General features: G+C 50.8%; 1 protein-coding gene across 1 annotated transcript; it reads left to right on the top strand.

Annotated features, from left to right (window-relative positions):
• The first annotated feature begins 7,462 nt into the window (after nt 1–7,462).
• LOC119710189 (perilipin-3-like) lies at nt 7,463–11,204 on the top strand. The gene is made up of 7 exons (XM_038158914.1): nt 7,463–7,606; nt 8,326–8,521; nt 8,791–8,873; nt 9,074–9,323; nt 10,173–10,351; nt 10,482–10,610; nt 10,703–11,204. The coding sequence occupies exons 1-7, from the start codon at nt 7,544–7,546 to the stop codon at nt 11,093–11,095; spliced, it is 1,293 nt and encodes a 430-aa protein (XP_038014842.1). The 5' UTR covers nt 7,463–7,543; the 3' UTR covers nt 11,096–11,204.
• Nucleotides 11,205–14,791: the final 3,587 nt, after the last annotated feature.

The raw sequence follows: 14,791 nt of genomic DNA, 5'->3' as shown, positions 1-14,791 counted from the left end.
AAACTCAGCTGGATCAGATGTTATTTCACATTGCAGAATAACTCTCTCCTTTGGGTGTTTAAGTTGTGCAGAATAACTCTCTCCTTTGGGTGTTTAAGTTGTGCTTTCTACATCCATTACTAAATTTCAATCAGGTCTTGCAGAGCACGGAAGAGGTTTCAGAGGTAATTAAATTCTTACAAAATGTTAAAGAAATGGGCAGCTGGCCAAGAGACAGGCAGGGGAAGCATCCTAAGTGCTGGAGACATCACTGTGTGAGCTGGGAGAGCAGCAGCCTCTGCAGGATTGGGTGGAGAGAGTGCAAATCCCAGGGGAAGCTCAGCCAGGACCTGGAATTAGTCATGAGACTAAACCTGCTCCATCAGCCCCAGTATGTGGGGACAGTGTGGGGCCAAGGGACACGTGGGACTGTGCTTCTCCTCAAGTGCTGCACAGGCCTCTGGAGCACCAGGCCAGAGAACTTCTGGCCTTACCCCACCTTCTGCAGGAGCCCGGAGAGATCTTTGCTGTTATTCAGAAAAGGAGTCGGTGCATACAATCACCACAGGAAGGGTGGTCAAGCAGTGTATGTTATTTATTTATGGTCTGGAACTGCATTGGGCCCTGGAGAGTCACCATCCTCTGCTCTTTTCAATGCATTTTGTTTATTTATCTTTGTAAACAATTGTTTTCTGGGCCTTTCCCCCATAACTCCCAGTAAAAATTCAACAGGGAGTCTCAAAAGACTGGAAATGCACATTTCCCAGAAATATGAATTTTTACTGCTTGTTTCTGGGTATTTAAAATAACTCGGGGCTAGGTTGCAATTATTCTGTGAAAAAGAAAGTCAGCATTGCCCCATGCATGGAAGTGTCCAAGGCCAGGCTGGATGGGGCTTGGAGCACCCTGGTCCAGTGGAAGGTGCCCCTTTAGGGAAGCTGGAATAAGATGAGCTTTGAGGTTTCCTTCCAGCTTAAATCATTCAATGATTTTATTATTCAAGGGAGGTGTGAAACGAGTTTGCTACTTCCCCTATACAATGTTGGATCTTTAATTCCAAGAGGTAAAGCACAGAGGCACCCGTGTCCTTCCTGCCCTGCCTCATCCCTGCTGTCCCCAAAGATGCCCCTGGCAGGAAAGCTTTTCCTGGTGGATTGATGCTGTCACTCAGGTGTGGCTGAGTCCACAGGGTCAATCATTTCAGGTTGGAAATGGGGCTATGTATTCTGTCCCCCTCTGTCAGAGCTGGGGCAGTTCTCTGCTGTCCATGGGGCAGGTTTCTTTCTCTCTGCCACAGCCAATCCTCCCTCCAGCAGATCTCTGCTGTCCATGGCCACTGAGTGTCCCTGCATGGCTGATCCAATTCCATCATCCCATGGGGAGATGCTGCGCCCAGGGCAGGAGCCAAGCATTCCTACCTGGATCCAATCTGAGCCTGGCAGCAGCACAGCAGCCTTTGCCCCCTGCATTGCCAGAGGAGCAGCTTTCTTCTGCCCTGCATTGCCAGAGGGAGAGCAGGCCCATCTCCAGCAGCCCTGGAGCTGCAGAGGAAAACTCCAGCCTTGTGCAGGATCCCTGCTCCAGCAGAAGCACAGCTGGCCCTGCAGGAGGGCTGAGCCACCATGGAATGGCACTGCTGCCACCACCCTGACCCACAGGGGGCCAGGGCCTGTTCTGACTCTGGCAGGGTTGGTTTGTACTATTGCATTTTTATTTTATTTTTATTTTCTTCTCTAATAAAGAACTGTTATTCCTACTCCCATATCTTTGCCTGAGAGCCTCTTAATTTCAAAATTATAACAATTCGGAAGGAGGGGGTTTGCATTTTCCATTTCAGGGGAGGCTCCTGCCTTCCTCAGCAGACACCTGTCTTTTCAAACCAAGACAACAATCTCCTGAGCACTGGGGAATTTGCAGGGAGCTTTCAGGTCCCCACAGTTCCCTGCTCAAAGCCCTGCCCAGCTCCTGCAAATCCCTTCCCTGGGATGTGACAGGAGATCTGGCATGGCCCATCTCCTCCCTGGGAGCTGAGATGTTCCCCAGCCCTCTCAGGGACACCAGTCCACTTTGCAGACTGGTGACACGTGCAGGGCTGTGCAGAGTCCCTCCTTATCCCTCTCCATGTTTAATCCCAGCCCCTGCCAGGAGTGCTCATTCCAGGCTGAGCAGGAATCCCAGCTCAGCAAGGCCTGGCTTGCTAAGGCAAACAAACTATTGCTGGAATTAATACAGGAAAAAAAATGGCCCCAGTGTCCTTCCTATTTTTATTTTCTTTCCCAGCCAAGCTGCCTGCTCCTTGGGATTTGGATTCCTTCAGCTGCACAGAAGGGCACGTGATTTATTGAAATTGGAAAGCTGGCAGACAAAAAAGGCTGTGAAATTATTTTGTATCTGACACAATCATTAGTGGTATTATTTCTTTTGGAGCTGGGAAGGACACTTATAAAACATCTAACAAGCTGCTAAGGAGATTGCCTAAAGCAGTGATTTTCAAAATGTGCTGCTGGAGCCCATTCTTTGTGCTCTGCACATATATCAAACTCCAGTTTCTTTTTATGGATAGGACTTCAAATAATATTTCTGAGGAGTGTTTATGACAGTTTGCTGGTCACCCTCTTCAAACGCATGCCACTTGCTGATGGCATGGTATGGAGATGACTGAAAGAGGCCAGGACACTCTAAGCAAGTGTCTTGTGGGGCAGAGGGGCACCCAGAGCTCCTCTTCTGCTTTGTGACTCCCTCTGTGCACCTGCACCATGCAAACCCCCCAAATGCAGGCACTGAGCCCGGTATCAGTCTCTAAGGATGCTCTTGGAGGGGTGTGGATGGTCTCCTATGGGTGCCCCACTTCGCCTGCAGCAGCCAGAACCTGTCCAGAGGTCCAGCCTGCTTTGGAAGTTCTGGTCCAGATACAAAGGGTGCTGGTGGAAGGCCCCTTCTGGGGGACAGGACCTATTTCTTTGTTGAATCATCACAGAATGGGTTGGAAGGACCTTGAAGCCCATCCAGTCCCACTCCTGCCATGGCAGGGACACATTCCACTGTCCCAGGCTGCTCCAAGCCCTGTCCAGCCTGGCCTTGGGCACTGCCAGGGATCCAGGGGCAGCCCCAGCTGCTCTGGGCACCCTGTGCCAGGGCCTGCCCACCCTCACAGGGAACAATTCCCTCCCAATATCCAACCCAAACCTAATCCCTCTGCCAGTGTGATGCCATTCCCCCTTGTCCTGACACTCCAGGCCTTTGTGAAGAGTTTGTCTCCATCTTTCCTGTTGGCTCCTTCAGGCACTGCAAGGCTGGAATTAGATCACCCCAAAGCCTTCTCTTTTCCAGGCTGAACAACCCCAGCTCTCTCAGCCTTTCCTCCCAGCAGAGCTGCTCCATCCCTCTGATCACCTGCTTGCCTGTTCTGGAGCCACTCCAGAAGGTTCCATGCCCTTGCTGGATGTGTTTCCTCCAGGTGTCTGGAGGAGGAGCTGGATGGGCTAGGGAGCAGAGCCCAGCCTGACCTGCTGGCAGCTCTGCTCTCACCTCGAGTGCAGCTCCTGCACATCAGAGACTGGCTGTGCTGCCTCCTCCTCCCAGAGGAGAGCAAACCCAAGGATTTGGCAACTTCTGCTGTCCAGATCTGCTCTGGGAAACTCTTATTTCCCTGGCTGAGGGAGCTGTGACTTGAGCAGGACGTGCTCAGTAACCCCAGCTCTCACCTGGCACTTTGCACCAGCTGATCGCAAAGCCTGTTGTGGAAAAAGGTCAGAATCGTGGACACCATTTAAAAGCTGAGACACAAAACCCTAGAGTCCCAGACAAAGTCACCCCACAGGCTGCTGGCAGGGCTGAGTCCCACAGTCCTCAAGCCCAGCCCAGTGCTCCAGCCCCATTCCCGCCATCAGCACTGGGATGGACACTGGTAACTGCTGTCAGCTGGCTGAGGGTGGCTGGAGGGACCTGTTGTCACGGAGACAACGTCCACAGGCTGTGCTCCTGCTCTTCCAGAGGAGCTCTGTGGGCTTCAGACACCAGTGCAGCCATCAGCACAGGAAGGGTGATGAATTCACAGCACAGACTGAGCTGGCACCTCTGGGACTGACCCAGCTGCTGGAGTCACCGATGTCCCCAGCAGCAACGGCTGCCAGGACCTGTGGGTCACCTCCCCTCAGTTCTGTGCAGGACCCACACACAGCTTGTGCCCTTCCCAGCCCCACAGCACCTCTCTCTCCCTGCCCCTGCCTTGGGTGGTCCCAGCAGTGGAGAGACACCCCAGCCAGACCCATGCGAAGCATCCCCTGAGGAGGCTGTAGCTGCAGAGAGACCCAGGTGAGAGCCAAGCTGTAACACTGAGAACGTGGCTGAAATTGGGTGGATTATGGGGAAAAGGTGCAGCCAATGCCTATTTGGCCTCTTCCCACGCCCTTTTTCTCTCATAGGATTGTGGAATATCCTCAGCTGGAAGGGACCCACAAGGATCATGGAGTCCAGCTCCTGCACAGAGATCCCAACAACTCCACCCTGAGCATCCCTGGCAGCATTGTCCAAACACTCCTGGAGCTCTGGCGGCCTCAGGCTGTGGCTTGTGCTGTGCTGATGAGCCAGATGAAGCTCACCCTCTGGAATATGGTAGCTTCCATTTCAACAGGTTCAAAATCCAATTTCCCATGTAAACATCCTCAGATGATGGAATGAGATCATGGGATCATGGAATTATTAAGGTTGGAAAATGCACTTCAGATCATCAAGTCCAACCATCCCTCCAGCACTGCCAGCTCTGCCACCAAACCATGTCCCCAAGCCCCTTGCAAGTAAAATTGGATACTTTGGAGAAATAGAACTATGAGAGATGCATTGTAGTGGGACCCACAAGGAGTAGTTTGAGATGATTTGCTTTAAGGCATTTACAGCATGGTGTGGCTGAAGCTGATGGGCCAAGAAATGCTTATATTGTAATTAGGAAATAGTTGGCTTCTGATTGTGTGAATTCTAACATCTGTATTGTCTCACCCTTCTCATGAGAGTGAAAGTAGAATAAGTTTTTAAAACACCTCTCAGTTGTCCCATCACTGGGTCAGGAAAGGGCTGAATCCAACACACCCCACAGTTTTTTGGAGCACTTCCAGGGATGGTGATGCCACCAGTGCCCAGGGCAGCTGTTCTAATGCCTGACCAGCCTTTGGGTGAGGAAACTCCTCCCAACATCCAAGCTAACCCTCCCCTGGTGAAACTCAAGGCTGTTTCTGCTGCAGGCAGAGGGACTGCCTGGACATCTCAGGCCACTGAGGACCTTTTTGTCCCTGTAGGACGTGACGAGCACCACGAGCATGGTCATCCAAAGCCTTACAGGAGCAGTGAGGCTGAGCACTGGGAGCTCTCTGCAGGAGGGTGACACATTCCAGGGCTGCTGCTGTCACAGCCCAAAGCAGAGGGACAAACCTGGAGGCAAAGCACAACCACTGCTCCTCCCTCCAGGCCTTCTGGGCTGAGGGATCCTCCTGCAGGGCTTCAGCACTGCTCCAGGGCTGGGCTGGAGGCCAGGGGCTGCTTGCAGGGGTTTTTTCCTCTGTTGCAGCACAGAGCCCAGGGAACACACAGAGACATTTCGCTGACTGCTCTGCTGGCCTCTGTTGTGGGGATAGTGAGCTCTGATACCAGGCAGTGTGTCAGAGCCCCCAGATTCCCTGGGTGAGCCTCCAGCAGCGGCTCCAGGGCCATTCACACAGGTTTGTTTGGCAACCCCCAATCAGCCAGGCTCATCATGATGAGAGCTGCACGAGACTGTGATCTTTGTGCAGCTAGGGCCACTCCAAAGTGTTTTTTTTCTTTTTTCTAGCACTGAGTTTACCATTAAGGGCGCCTGAGAAAGCACAGATAATGCCATATATTTAATGTAAAAATTATGATCTTTGGTACTTAGTGTTTGCCATCAGAAAAACCATTTTAATAAATGAATAAATAAATAAATAAATAAATTTAATTACTTGCAATGTTCAGAATCCAGGGAGATTCAGAATCCAAAAGGAGAGCTGTAGACACCTGGTCAGAGAGCACTAAACATGCTTGGCAAAGGCTCATGGCATCTCAGACAAAGTCAGAAATTAAATTCCCCTTAAATAACCTGAAATCTCATTGCTCATCCCTAATTTAGGAACATGATTAATCATGAAATATCATTTATGCAGGAATAGGAAACTGCTTTCACACATTCCTCTTAGAACCCTAGATGCTGAGAATTTAAAACTTTCTGTGCTGAAAAGCATAAACCCACAACAAAATACTGTATTTAACATAAAGCCATAAAGAAAACCTCCAGAATTAATTAACAGCACTGAGATTACCAGTGTATAGTTTAAATAAAAGTGTGTAACATCACAAAGCAGAAAACTTAGTAGACACATTCCCATAGTCATTGCTGATGAAATGGAGGCCTCCAAGCAAAGCTGCTTCACACAGGGCAAGGTGCACCTGCCTAACTCCAGAGTAATTAACAGTAATTAATGAGCCCCAGCAGCCCTGTTCCCCTCTAATTGGCCAGTGCAGGGCCTGGCTCCTTCCTGCTGCTTCCCAGAGCTGTCAGTCCCTGAGGGTCCCGCCTGGCCCATCCCAGGCACCATAAAAAGGCAGGAGGGGTGATGGTGTGTGGTGGGTGTTTGGGTTTTTTCTGCTGGTGCTTGGTTCTCTTCTATCAGGTATTGGGCTGTTCTGGGGTTTCCAGGGGGAATGTTCAGGTGTTGGGGTGTGGTAGCAGCAGGGCAGACCCTTGAGCTCAGTTTTCCTTTAGTTCTGCTGCTGTTGTTTCTTTTAGTCAAGAGTTTCTTGAAGCCTTGCTGGGGAGCTGATGCCTTTTCTGAGGCTACCTCAAAACACAGGCTTGGCAAAAATAAGAGGGTAAAAAAGCAGCTATGTTTATTCAGGGGTCTTCAGGTATATCCAGGGCAGGCAAAGCCCCCCAGGTCCACCCAAAAGTGGACCCCAGGTCAGTGGTTTTCACACTTTTATAAGTTTGGCCCATTTGCATATTGGGGGTTAATCTGCCAATTACATCTTCAGCTAATGAAGCCATTTATCCCAAGTTTGCTCCCCACAACTCACTTTTGTTTCCATCTCTGGGGCCTGAGGCAGTGAGGTGTCCTTGACTGCCAGGCCTGGAGAGGAATTGTTGTGTGTGCCCAAACTGGGAAAGCAGCAGCTCCCACTGTGTGTGGGGTTTAGAGTTATACCCTAAAGAACTGCAGGGTCACAAATAGATGGAAAATTGAACAGCTCAAATCCTAAGGCATCAGAGGAAGGAAGTACCTTGTGCCCGTCTCTGATATAAATATATTCATAATATTTGGTCTCTAGGGTGAGGAAAGAATGCTCTCCTTGTTCCTCTGATTATCACAAACCACCTGGAACTTAAACTTGAAACTGGGTGGATTTGCACATGGCACAGACCTCCTCCTATGAGGTTGGTTTGGGGTTTCCCCTAGACAGGCAATAAAAGAACTTCTCTCTTTTATGGCCCTAGAGGGAAGTGTCCCCTTGGAGGGGGGTCTTTCCCTAAAGCCTTGGTGTTCTTTGCGTTCCAGCTGCCATGGCCTCTGCTGTGCCCCACAAGGAGGAGGCTGTCCAGAGCTCCCCAGAGGTGGAGCAGGAGGTTGGTGCTCCCTGTGGGATGTGAGGAGTGGCAGCTCTGGGGTGCAGGGTGAGGAGGTGGCCCTGCTGTGGCTGAGGGGAGCTGAGCCCCCCAAAAAGGCAGTTTCTTCTGCTCAGGCTGTGCCCTGCAGCTTCTGGGAGACAGCACAGACAAAGATGGGGACCTGAAGTCCCTGTGACCTCTTAGGCTCAGCAAAATTAGCTGGTTCTTGGCTAGGAAAGATGTTTCCCTAACTCAAGATCCTGGCTCCTGGCAAGCAGGGCTCCCATGTAGAGACTGCAATGTTTCAGCCTCCCTGAAATCTGCTGCTCTTGCTCTGCTCCTGTGACCAAGTCTGTCAGCTTAAAACCAACTCAGTCCTGCCTGGTGGAGCTTTTCTTGGGGTATTGGATTATTTGGAAAATGGCTATTGGAAACAGCCATTCCAGGTAAATTGGAGATGGGTATGTGGCAGGAGAATTAAGGTCACCTCCAAACTTGGTTGTTCTTTGTGCTAGAAGAAAATTTTCCTGGGGTGGACACTCATTCATGCCAAATCTCCCCAGCTCACGTCACAGCTGAGTTATGCATTTAATTAGGTGTGTGAGCAAGGCAAGAGTTTCTCCCTCAGGTAGGCCAGGTGATTTGGTGACAATTCCTCCCCAAGAGGGAATTCCAGGGCAGAACTGCTCAGGGCCACGTTTGGAGCTTTGTGGCTGCACTTTTCTTTGCTCTTCCAGGCTGCAGTGAAGGAGGTGGCCAATCTGAGCCTGGTGAGCTCTGCCTGTGACGTGGTTTCTGCAGCTTATGCCTCCAGCAAGGAGAGCCACCCCTACCTGAGGTCTGTGTGTGACACTGCAGAGAAGAGAGTGCAGAGTGTGACCGAGGCCACGGCCAGCTGTGTGCAGCCTGTGCTGGCCACCCTGGAGCCCCACGGTAAATCCCTGCCTGGGAGGGGCTCTCTGGCTCCTTCCTCACTTGGGAGGAATCCTGGGGTGAGGAAATGCACCTCTCCATTGCCATAGTGCAAGGACAGCCCATGGCTTATAAATCAGGCTGAAGCTGGGCCCTAATCCCAGCCGTGTGAGGGAGAGTCAGGGATTGACTCTGATGCTGACTGTCCTAAAACTGATTTTTGCAAGGTGGAACTTGAGGTGAAAGTGCAGAAAACCACGTTTTGACACTTTTTTTGGTTCTCTCTTCAGTTGCTGCAGCGAGTGAGTATGCTGCCAAGGGTTTGGATAAACTGGGGGAGAAGCTGCCACTCCTTCCAAGGCCAGCAGAACAGGTAAGAATTAAAAGCTGTGCTGTCCCTGGTAGGCAGAGGGGTTTGGTTTTTATGGGATTTCTAAGCCAGGGAGTGATGTAGGCTCACACACCTGAGTAAACACTGAACTGACACTGTGCTATTTGCCCTCTTAGTGCAGTTCAGTATTTCAGTGTGAGACACAACCCACTCCGTTACCTGCCATTCCCCCTGTTTCCCAGATTCTCTCTGACACAAAGGAGTTGCTGTCATCCAGAGTGGCTGAGGTGAAGGAGGCTGTGAGCAGCAGAGTGCTGGAGGTGCTGGATGTCACCAGGGAGACTCTGCAGGGCAGCGAGGGGGCTGCCACACCCGCAGTGACCAGTGCTGCTGGGCTGGCGCCTGCAGGGGGACAGAAGAGTGTCTGTGGAGCAGAGGCTGCGCTGGGGACAGCAGAAGGTGACTCTCTCCCCATTGGAAAGGAGGAGCTAGGTAAGGAAAGGGTGGCTGTGGCCATGAAAGTGGGAGCTGTTGGACTGGGGATGGTCAGCCCCATTCCTCACCCCACTACTCTGCAATGGGGATAATGGGAAGAGGAGAATCCCAGTGTTAGCATTCAGGAACACAGAATCACAGAATGATTATATGCAGGTGCTTTTATTGAAGAGCTCTGGGTGTTAGGCGTACAGACCCAAATCTGACTCCCACATGGGTTTGGAATGAACCCTTATTGTTATATAACTACATATTAACTATTAAACTTATTGTTCTATTGTGTACATTGATTTCATCCAACCATGTATTTTTGTAATTTCCATCAAATCCCTCAAACATAATTTCTCATTCTTGTTACGATTAAACAATAATTATATCCAATTACCAAACAATCATTGCATTTAACCATCATATCATTTATCATATAACAGTCATATCATTTATCATAGTCATTAAATGATTATACAGGTGCAATTTCGCATGATCCAGTAAAGCCCAACATTTTCCCAGGGCCTACCAGGCCCAGCCTTTCCTTCCAGCTCCCCTGAATATCCCATGATTTTAGAAACATTTTATCCCTATACTATCACCAGAATGATTTGGGTTGGAAGGCACCTTAAAGCTCATTTTGGGTTTCTCACCATGGCAGGGACACCTTCCACTGTCCCAGGCTGCTCCCAGCCCTGTTCAGCCTGGCCTTGGGCACTGCCAGGGATCCAGGGGCAGCCACAGCTGCTCTGGGCACCCTGTGCCAGGGCCTCACTGGAGGGTGCCTGGCTGCTGGTCTGGGCTCTCCTGAGCCTGTTGCTGTGCCACCTGTGGCCCAGGCAGTGTCTGTGTCCCCAGCGCAGGGGACGGTGCGTGAGGAGGGCGCGGCGGTGCTGGCCCGGCAGCGCTCTGTGCGCCGGGGCTCTGGCTCGGAGGAGCTGAGCCTCTTGGCCCCGCTGCGCTCCACAGGCAGGATCAGGCCGGTCTGGCAGGGCGTGCAGGGGGCCCTGGCGCAGCTCCACTGCATCCTCGGGCTGGTAGGTAGAGCACAGCCCCTGGGAGGAGGGGACCAAAGCCCCGGCCTCGTCTCAGCTGCCTCGCTGCGCTGAGGAGCTTTGCAATTCCCCAGCTGATCCGTCCTGGCTCTCTGCTCTTCCCCTGCCACAGATTGAGGCGTTTAAGCAAGGATTTAATCAAAAGCTTCAGGAGGGGCAGGAGAAACTACAGCAGATGTGGCTGGACTGGAGTAGGCAGTATCTCAAAGAGAGTGGAGATAAAAGCCCTGCAGAGCCTGAGGTACCTCCTGGGGAGGGAGGCCAAGGGCTCTGGGCATCCCCTGGATTTCTGAGTGCCTCATTCCTGATGGTGTCCTTCCTGCCTCCCCCCAGGAGATGGAGTGTCTGACGCTGCTGATGGCACGCAGGATCAGCCAGCAGCTGCAGCTCACCTGCTCTGGGCTGGTGGCTGCCATGCAGGGCCTTCCCTGCAGCCTGCAGGACAAGCTGAAGCAGGCTCTGGGTGCCATCAAGGAGCTGCATGCTGCTTTCTCAGAGGCAAACTCCTTCCAGGACTTGTCCAGCAGTGTCCTGACCCAGAGCCAGAGGGAGCTGGCTGTGATTCAGGGGTACATGGAGGAGCTGCTGGATTACCTGAAGAACAAGACTCCTCTGTCCTGGCTGGTGGGACCCTTCTCCCCCAGGGAGGAGGAGGATCAATCCTCCCAGGAGGAGGCAGGGGCAGCAGGAGCTGGGCACCTGGACACCTCCAGCACCCCCATGTAAAGGCTAAAGCAATAACAGCTGTTGGCTTTAAACCCTCAGTGAGTGGAAAGTGTGAAGAACTGTCTTCCTAAAAGCTGCTTGTACAGGGTCAGAAATGCTTAAAATAAAACTGCTGCATACAAAACCCTGTCTTGGGTCTCTCTTGGACGAAGACTGGGAGGATTGCTCAGTGGGTGTGAGCTGTGCTCTTCCACCTCTTCCTTGATGGAATTCTGCTGTGCAGGAAGAGCAGTGAGCTGAACAGGAAGGATCACAGCTGGTGAGCACCAATGTTGTCCTGGAAGTTGTAATTCCTTCTCTCACCCAAGCCTGGAGGCAAATATGTGCCCTGCTGGCACTGCCCTGTGCTTGGGAGAGCTGTCAGAGCCCTGGCATCCCTTGGCATTGCTCCTCTGAGGCCAAATTCTCCCCCTGCATTTCCCTGCTGCTGCCTGCAGCAGGTTGGTTTGGGGGGTGGGAGGTGGGGGAGCTGTGGCCTCTGATGAGTGACACCAGGCTGTAGGTGATAGACACCTGCTGCCAGCACAGGGTTTCTGGGGAGCTCAGACTTCCTTTTGGAAGAGGCTGGGGAGCCCAAAGCCTTCAGACTGGCCAGGCAATGCTGTGGGTTGGGCTGATGGACCAGGTGCCTGTGGGACTTTGAGAGGAAAAGCTCCTGGCCTCTCATCCCTCTGTCTTCAAGACCACAAGTGGAATCTGTACTCATGTGAGTACTGCTTCTTCCAGAGTTTTTTTTTCCAAGGTAATTAAAGTTGTTTCATGGGGGTCAGACAGGGACTGGAGATGGGGCTTTCTTTGTGAGTGGTGAATGCAGGTTTGAAGAGGTGGAACTTGCTCCTCTCTCACATAAAAGTGACCACTTTTCCACTTTTCCAGCAGCACTCCTCATCCTCAGCCCTGTGTGTAAAGGCTTTGTGCTGAGGCAGCAGCGTGTGGGCTCTGGGTTTGGGCAGCAATTATTCCTTCATGTCACACAACCCCCTCATGAAGGAAAGGTTTGGGTCCTGATTCCCTGAGCTCAGCACATACCAGACAAGGGTCTTCCTCCTGTAGCAACCAGTTTGTGCAGAAGGCAAAATAACCAGGCAGCTTAAGTTGCCAGGCTGAGGTGATGCTGAGATGTGAGAGAGGAATTGCAGGGTCGTCCCTGCACTGTGAGCTCTCAGCTGCAGAGGGAATTCTCTCTGGAAAAAGGCTCAGCAGCTCGGTCTCCTGTAACTCCTGCTGGACTCGGAGAGTGGGAACTGGGGATATTGGAGCCAGTCCTGCTGCTTGGTGGGAAATAAACTGTGTTTGTGCTGTCCTCTTCATAGTGTTAGGAAAATTAATCCACAAACACCAGAGGTTTATGTCCAAAAAGGAGACAGAGGAGTCCTCTTACTTTATTCCAATAAAGGCAGAGGCCACGGGGCATTCCCCTGGGGTCCCTCCAATTTCTGGAGGACGCAGCCTCCTTTTTATCCCAATTTCCCAGCCACATTTCCCTTCTCTCTTTCCCCATGGCTGAGGTACTCGGGAGGTTCAGACTTCCCAGAACGCCTGATACCAGAGATTTCCCTCTAATGTATAACCCTCCCTTTTGATTGTTAATTCTTATGGAATTTAGGGGTTTTTCCCCATTGTTTCTTCCAGCTTTCAATGTCTAATTTCATTTATCAGCAAACATACATTTTATTTGTAAAAGCAAATATCTTTTTCCATTCATCAATCAGTGGAATCCTTCCCATTGTTTCTTTTATCTCTCAGTGCTGGTTTTATGTACCAGCAAACCCACAGCTTGTTTGGAAAGACAAATCTGCCATTCCTCTCAATATCAAAGTTGTCCCTTACCACCTAGGAATGCCTGAAATTTAAACTTTATATTATATATATATATTTATAATATAAACTTTATAATATATATGTAAACTTTATTATAAAAGGGAATTTTAAGGAATATCTGGGCATTCCCACACTTGATATTGATTTGTCCGTGCAGCACATCTGAATTATGCTAACATAGTGCTTAGCCCAGCAAATCCTGCTGCTCCTGCCCATGGATCAGAGGGATGTGTTCTTGCATGGCCATTAAATCTATATACTGAGACCATTCCTGGCTGCCTGAGCCCACAGCTCCTGGGCCCCTCTGGGAACTCCAGTGCTGTGTGTGGCTGGAATCTCCCTGTGCTGGAGCTGGTGATGAACAGCCCAGCACCTGTAAAGCTAAAAAAGCCTCCAAAAAGGTGACAGAGACTGTAGCAGAAGAGCTGCCACAGGCTGAAAGGCCCTTCCTGTGGCAGCTGCTAAAGCTCTGCTTGAAAAGAGGAGGCTTCTCGAGCAGAGCTTGAGGAGTGGAAGCCTCTCCCCATTTTCCTATTTAACATCCAAAGGTTCAGGGAGCCATGGAGACTTCTTACACCAAGCTAGAAGGGAGAACTCAGAGCAGCTGCACACGGGAAGAGTTTGACTTTTAAATTTGATCTGCTCTCATCCATGCTGCAGAAGCAGCAGGGGATAAAGGTGGGAAGAAGCTGGGAATGATGAATGGACTACCTTCCTGCAGTGTTTAAGGCTGAAGCTCCTCTGAGCTCTGGGAAAGTATCCAGGTTGTTCTTCATTGTCTCCAAGCTCGGGTGATTCTCCATGCTTATTTTGAGGAGTTTTGGATGGAGGTGAGAAATGTGTTGGTGATGTGACAACCCCAAGCAAGCACCTTGGCAGGGAAGCCGTGCCTTGAGGCATCTCCTCTGCTCTCAGCAGCCCTGGGGAACGTTGCAGTGTTCCTTAATTCTGCTAATTATTGCCCTGCTGATTGTCCAACCCTCCCCTGTGCCAGCTCACTTCTGGGCTGATTTAAACTTTAAATGCACTTGCAGGGGCACTTGCTTCTTGTTCCACTTTTGGTGGATGCCACCACATCCCTCTGCCAGTTTTTGTAACATTTTAATTATTTTGTTCTCAGGTTCATGTCCTGCTGCTGTTCTCCCTTCCCTCCCTGCTGTTCTCTGCCTGAGCTGTGGGTCAGGGACTGAATGTGCTGCTGTTGGGTGGGGGTCTCCTTGGGCTGACACTTCTTAGGAGTGAAATTAGGAGGCATTAACCAACCTATTTCCCTGTTTTCCTACCTGGCAGAGGGAATGGCTTAAGGAGAGCTTCCCAAGCAGCTTTGTTACGGCAGTAGATTGGGAAGGGGAAGCTCTCAGGAAGTGCTGGAAGGCAAAAGCTTTGTAGATGCTTTAAGGAGCTTAATTTCCCCTTCTCCCATCCATGTTTCCTGTCACTCTTGGATATTGTCAGCCCTTCTCCAGAGCTGTTATTACTTGCTGCAGAATACGCTGGGTATAAAACAGGTTTGAGGCCTCCCTGAAGGGCTGCTCAGGGAGCTGAGGCCCTGCCCAGCCAGGAGCTGTGGGGCTCCAATTTCTGGGTCACCTCGAAGTCTTGTGATTGGAAAAATTTGTTGCAGTAAAGTAGAAAAATCACAAAGAAAGGGTTCATAAAATCAAGCCTGCTCTCCTGGAATCGGTGTCTGGCCTTGTCAAGCTAGTCTTTGCAAGTTCCCATGTGAGAGCAACCCTGGTGTGAGCAGTTCATTAACATAACAATCTATCCCTGGGTAAAACCACCCAGGAACCAGCCAGTTTATACAGCCAGCACCTGTACAAACTAGTTTTCATTTTTCTATCTAATGGTTGAAAACTATCTCTCAGAAACAAC

This window comes from Motacilla alba, chromosome 20, assembly GCF_015832195.1.
Source record: "Motacilla alba alba isolate MOTALB_02 chromosome 20, Motacilla_alba_V1.0_pri, whole genome shotgun sequence".
Lineage (NCBI taxonomy): Eukaryota > Metazoa > Chordata > Aves > Passeriformes > Motacillidae > Motacilla > Motacilla alba.
This window is presented reverse-complemented; position numbering and strand designations above follow the sequence as displayed.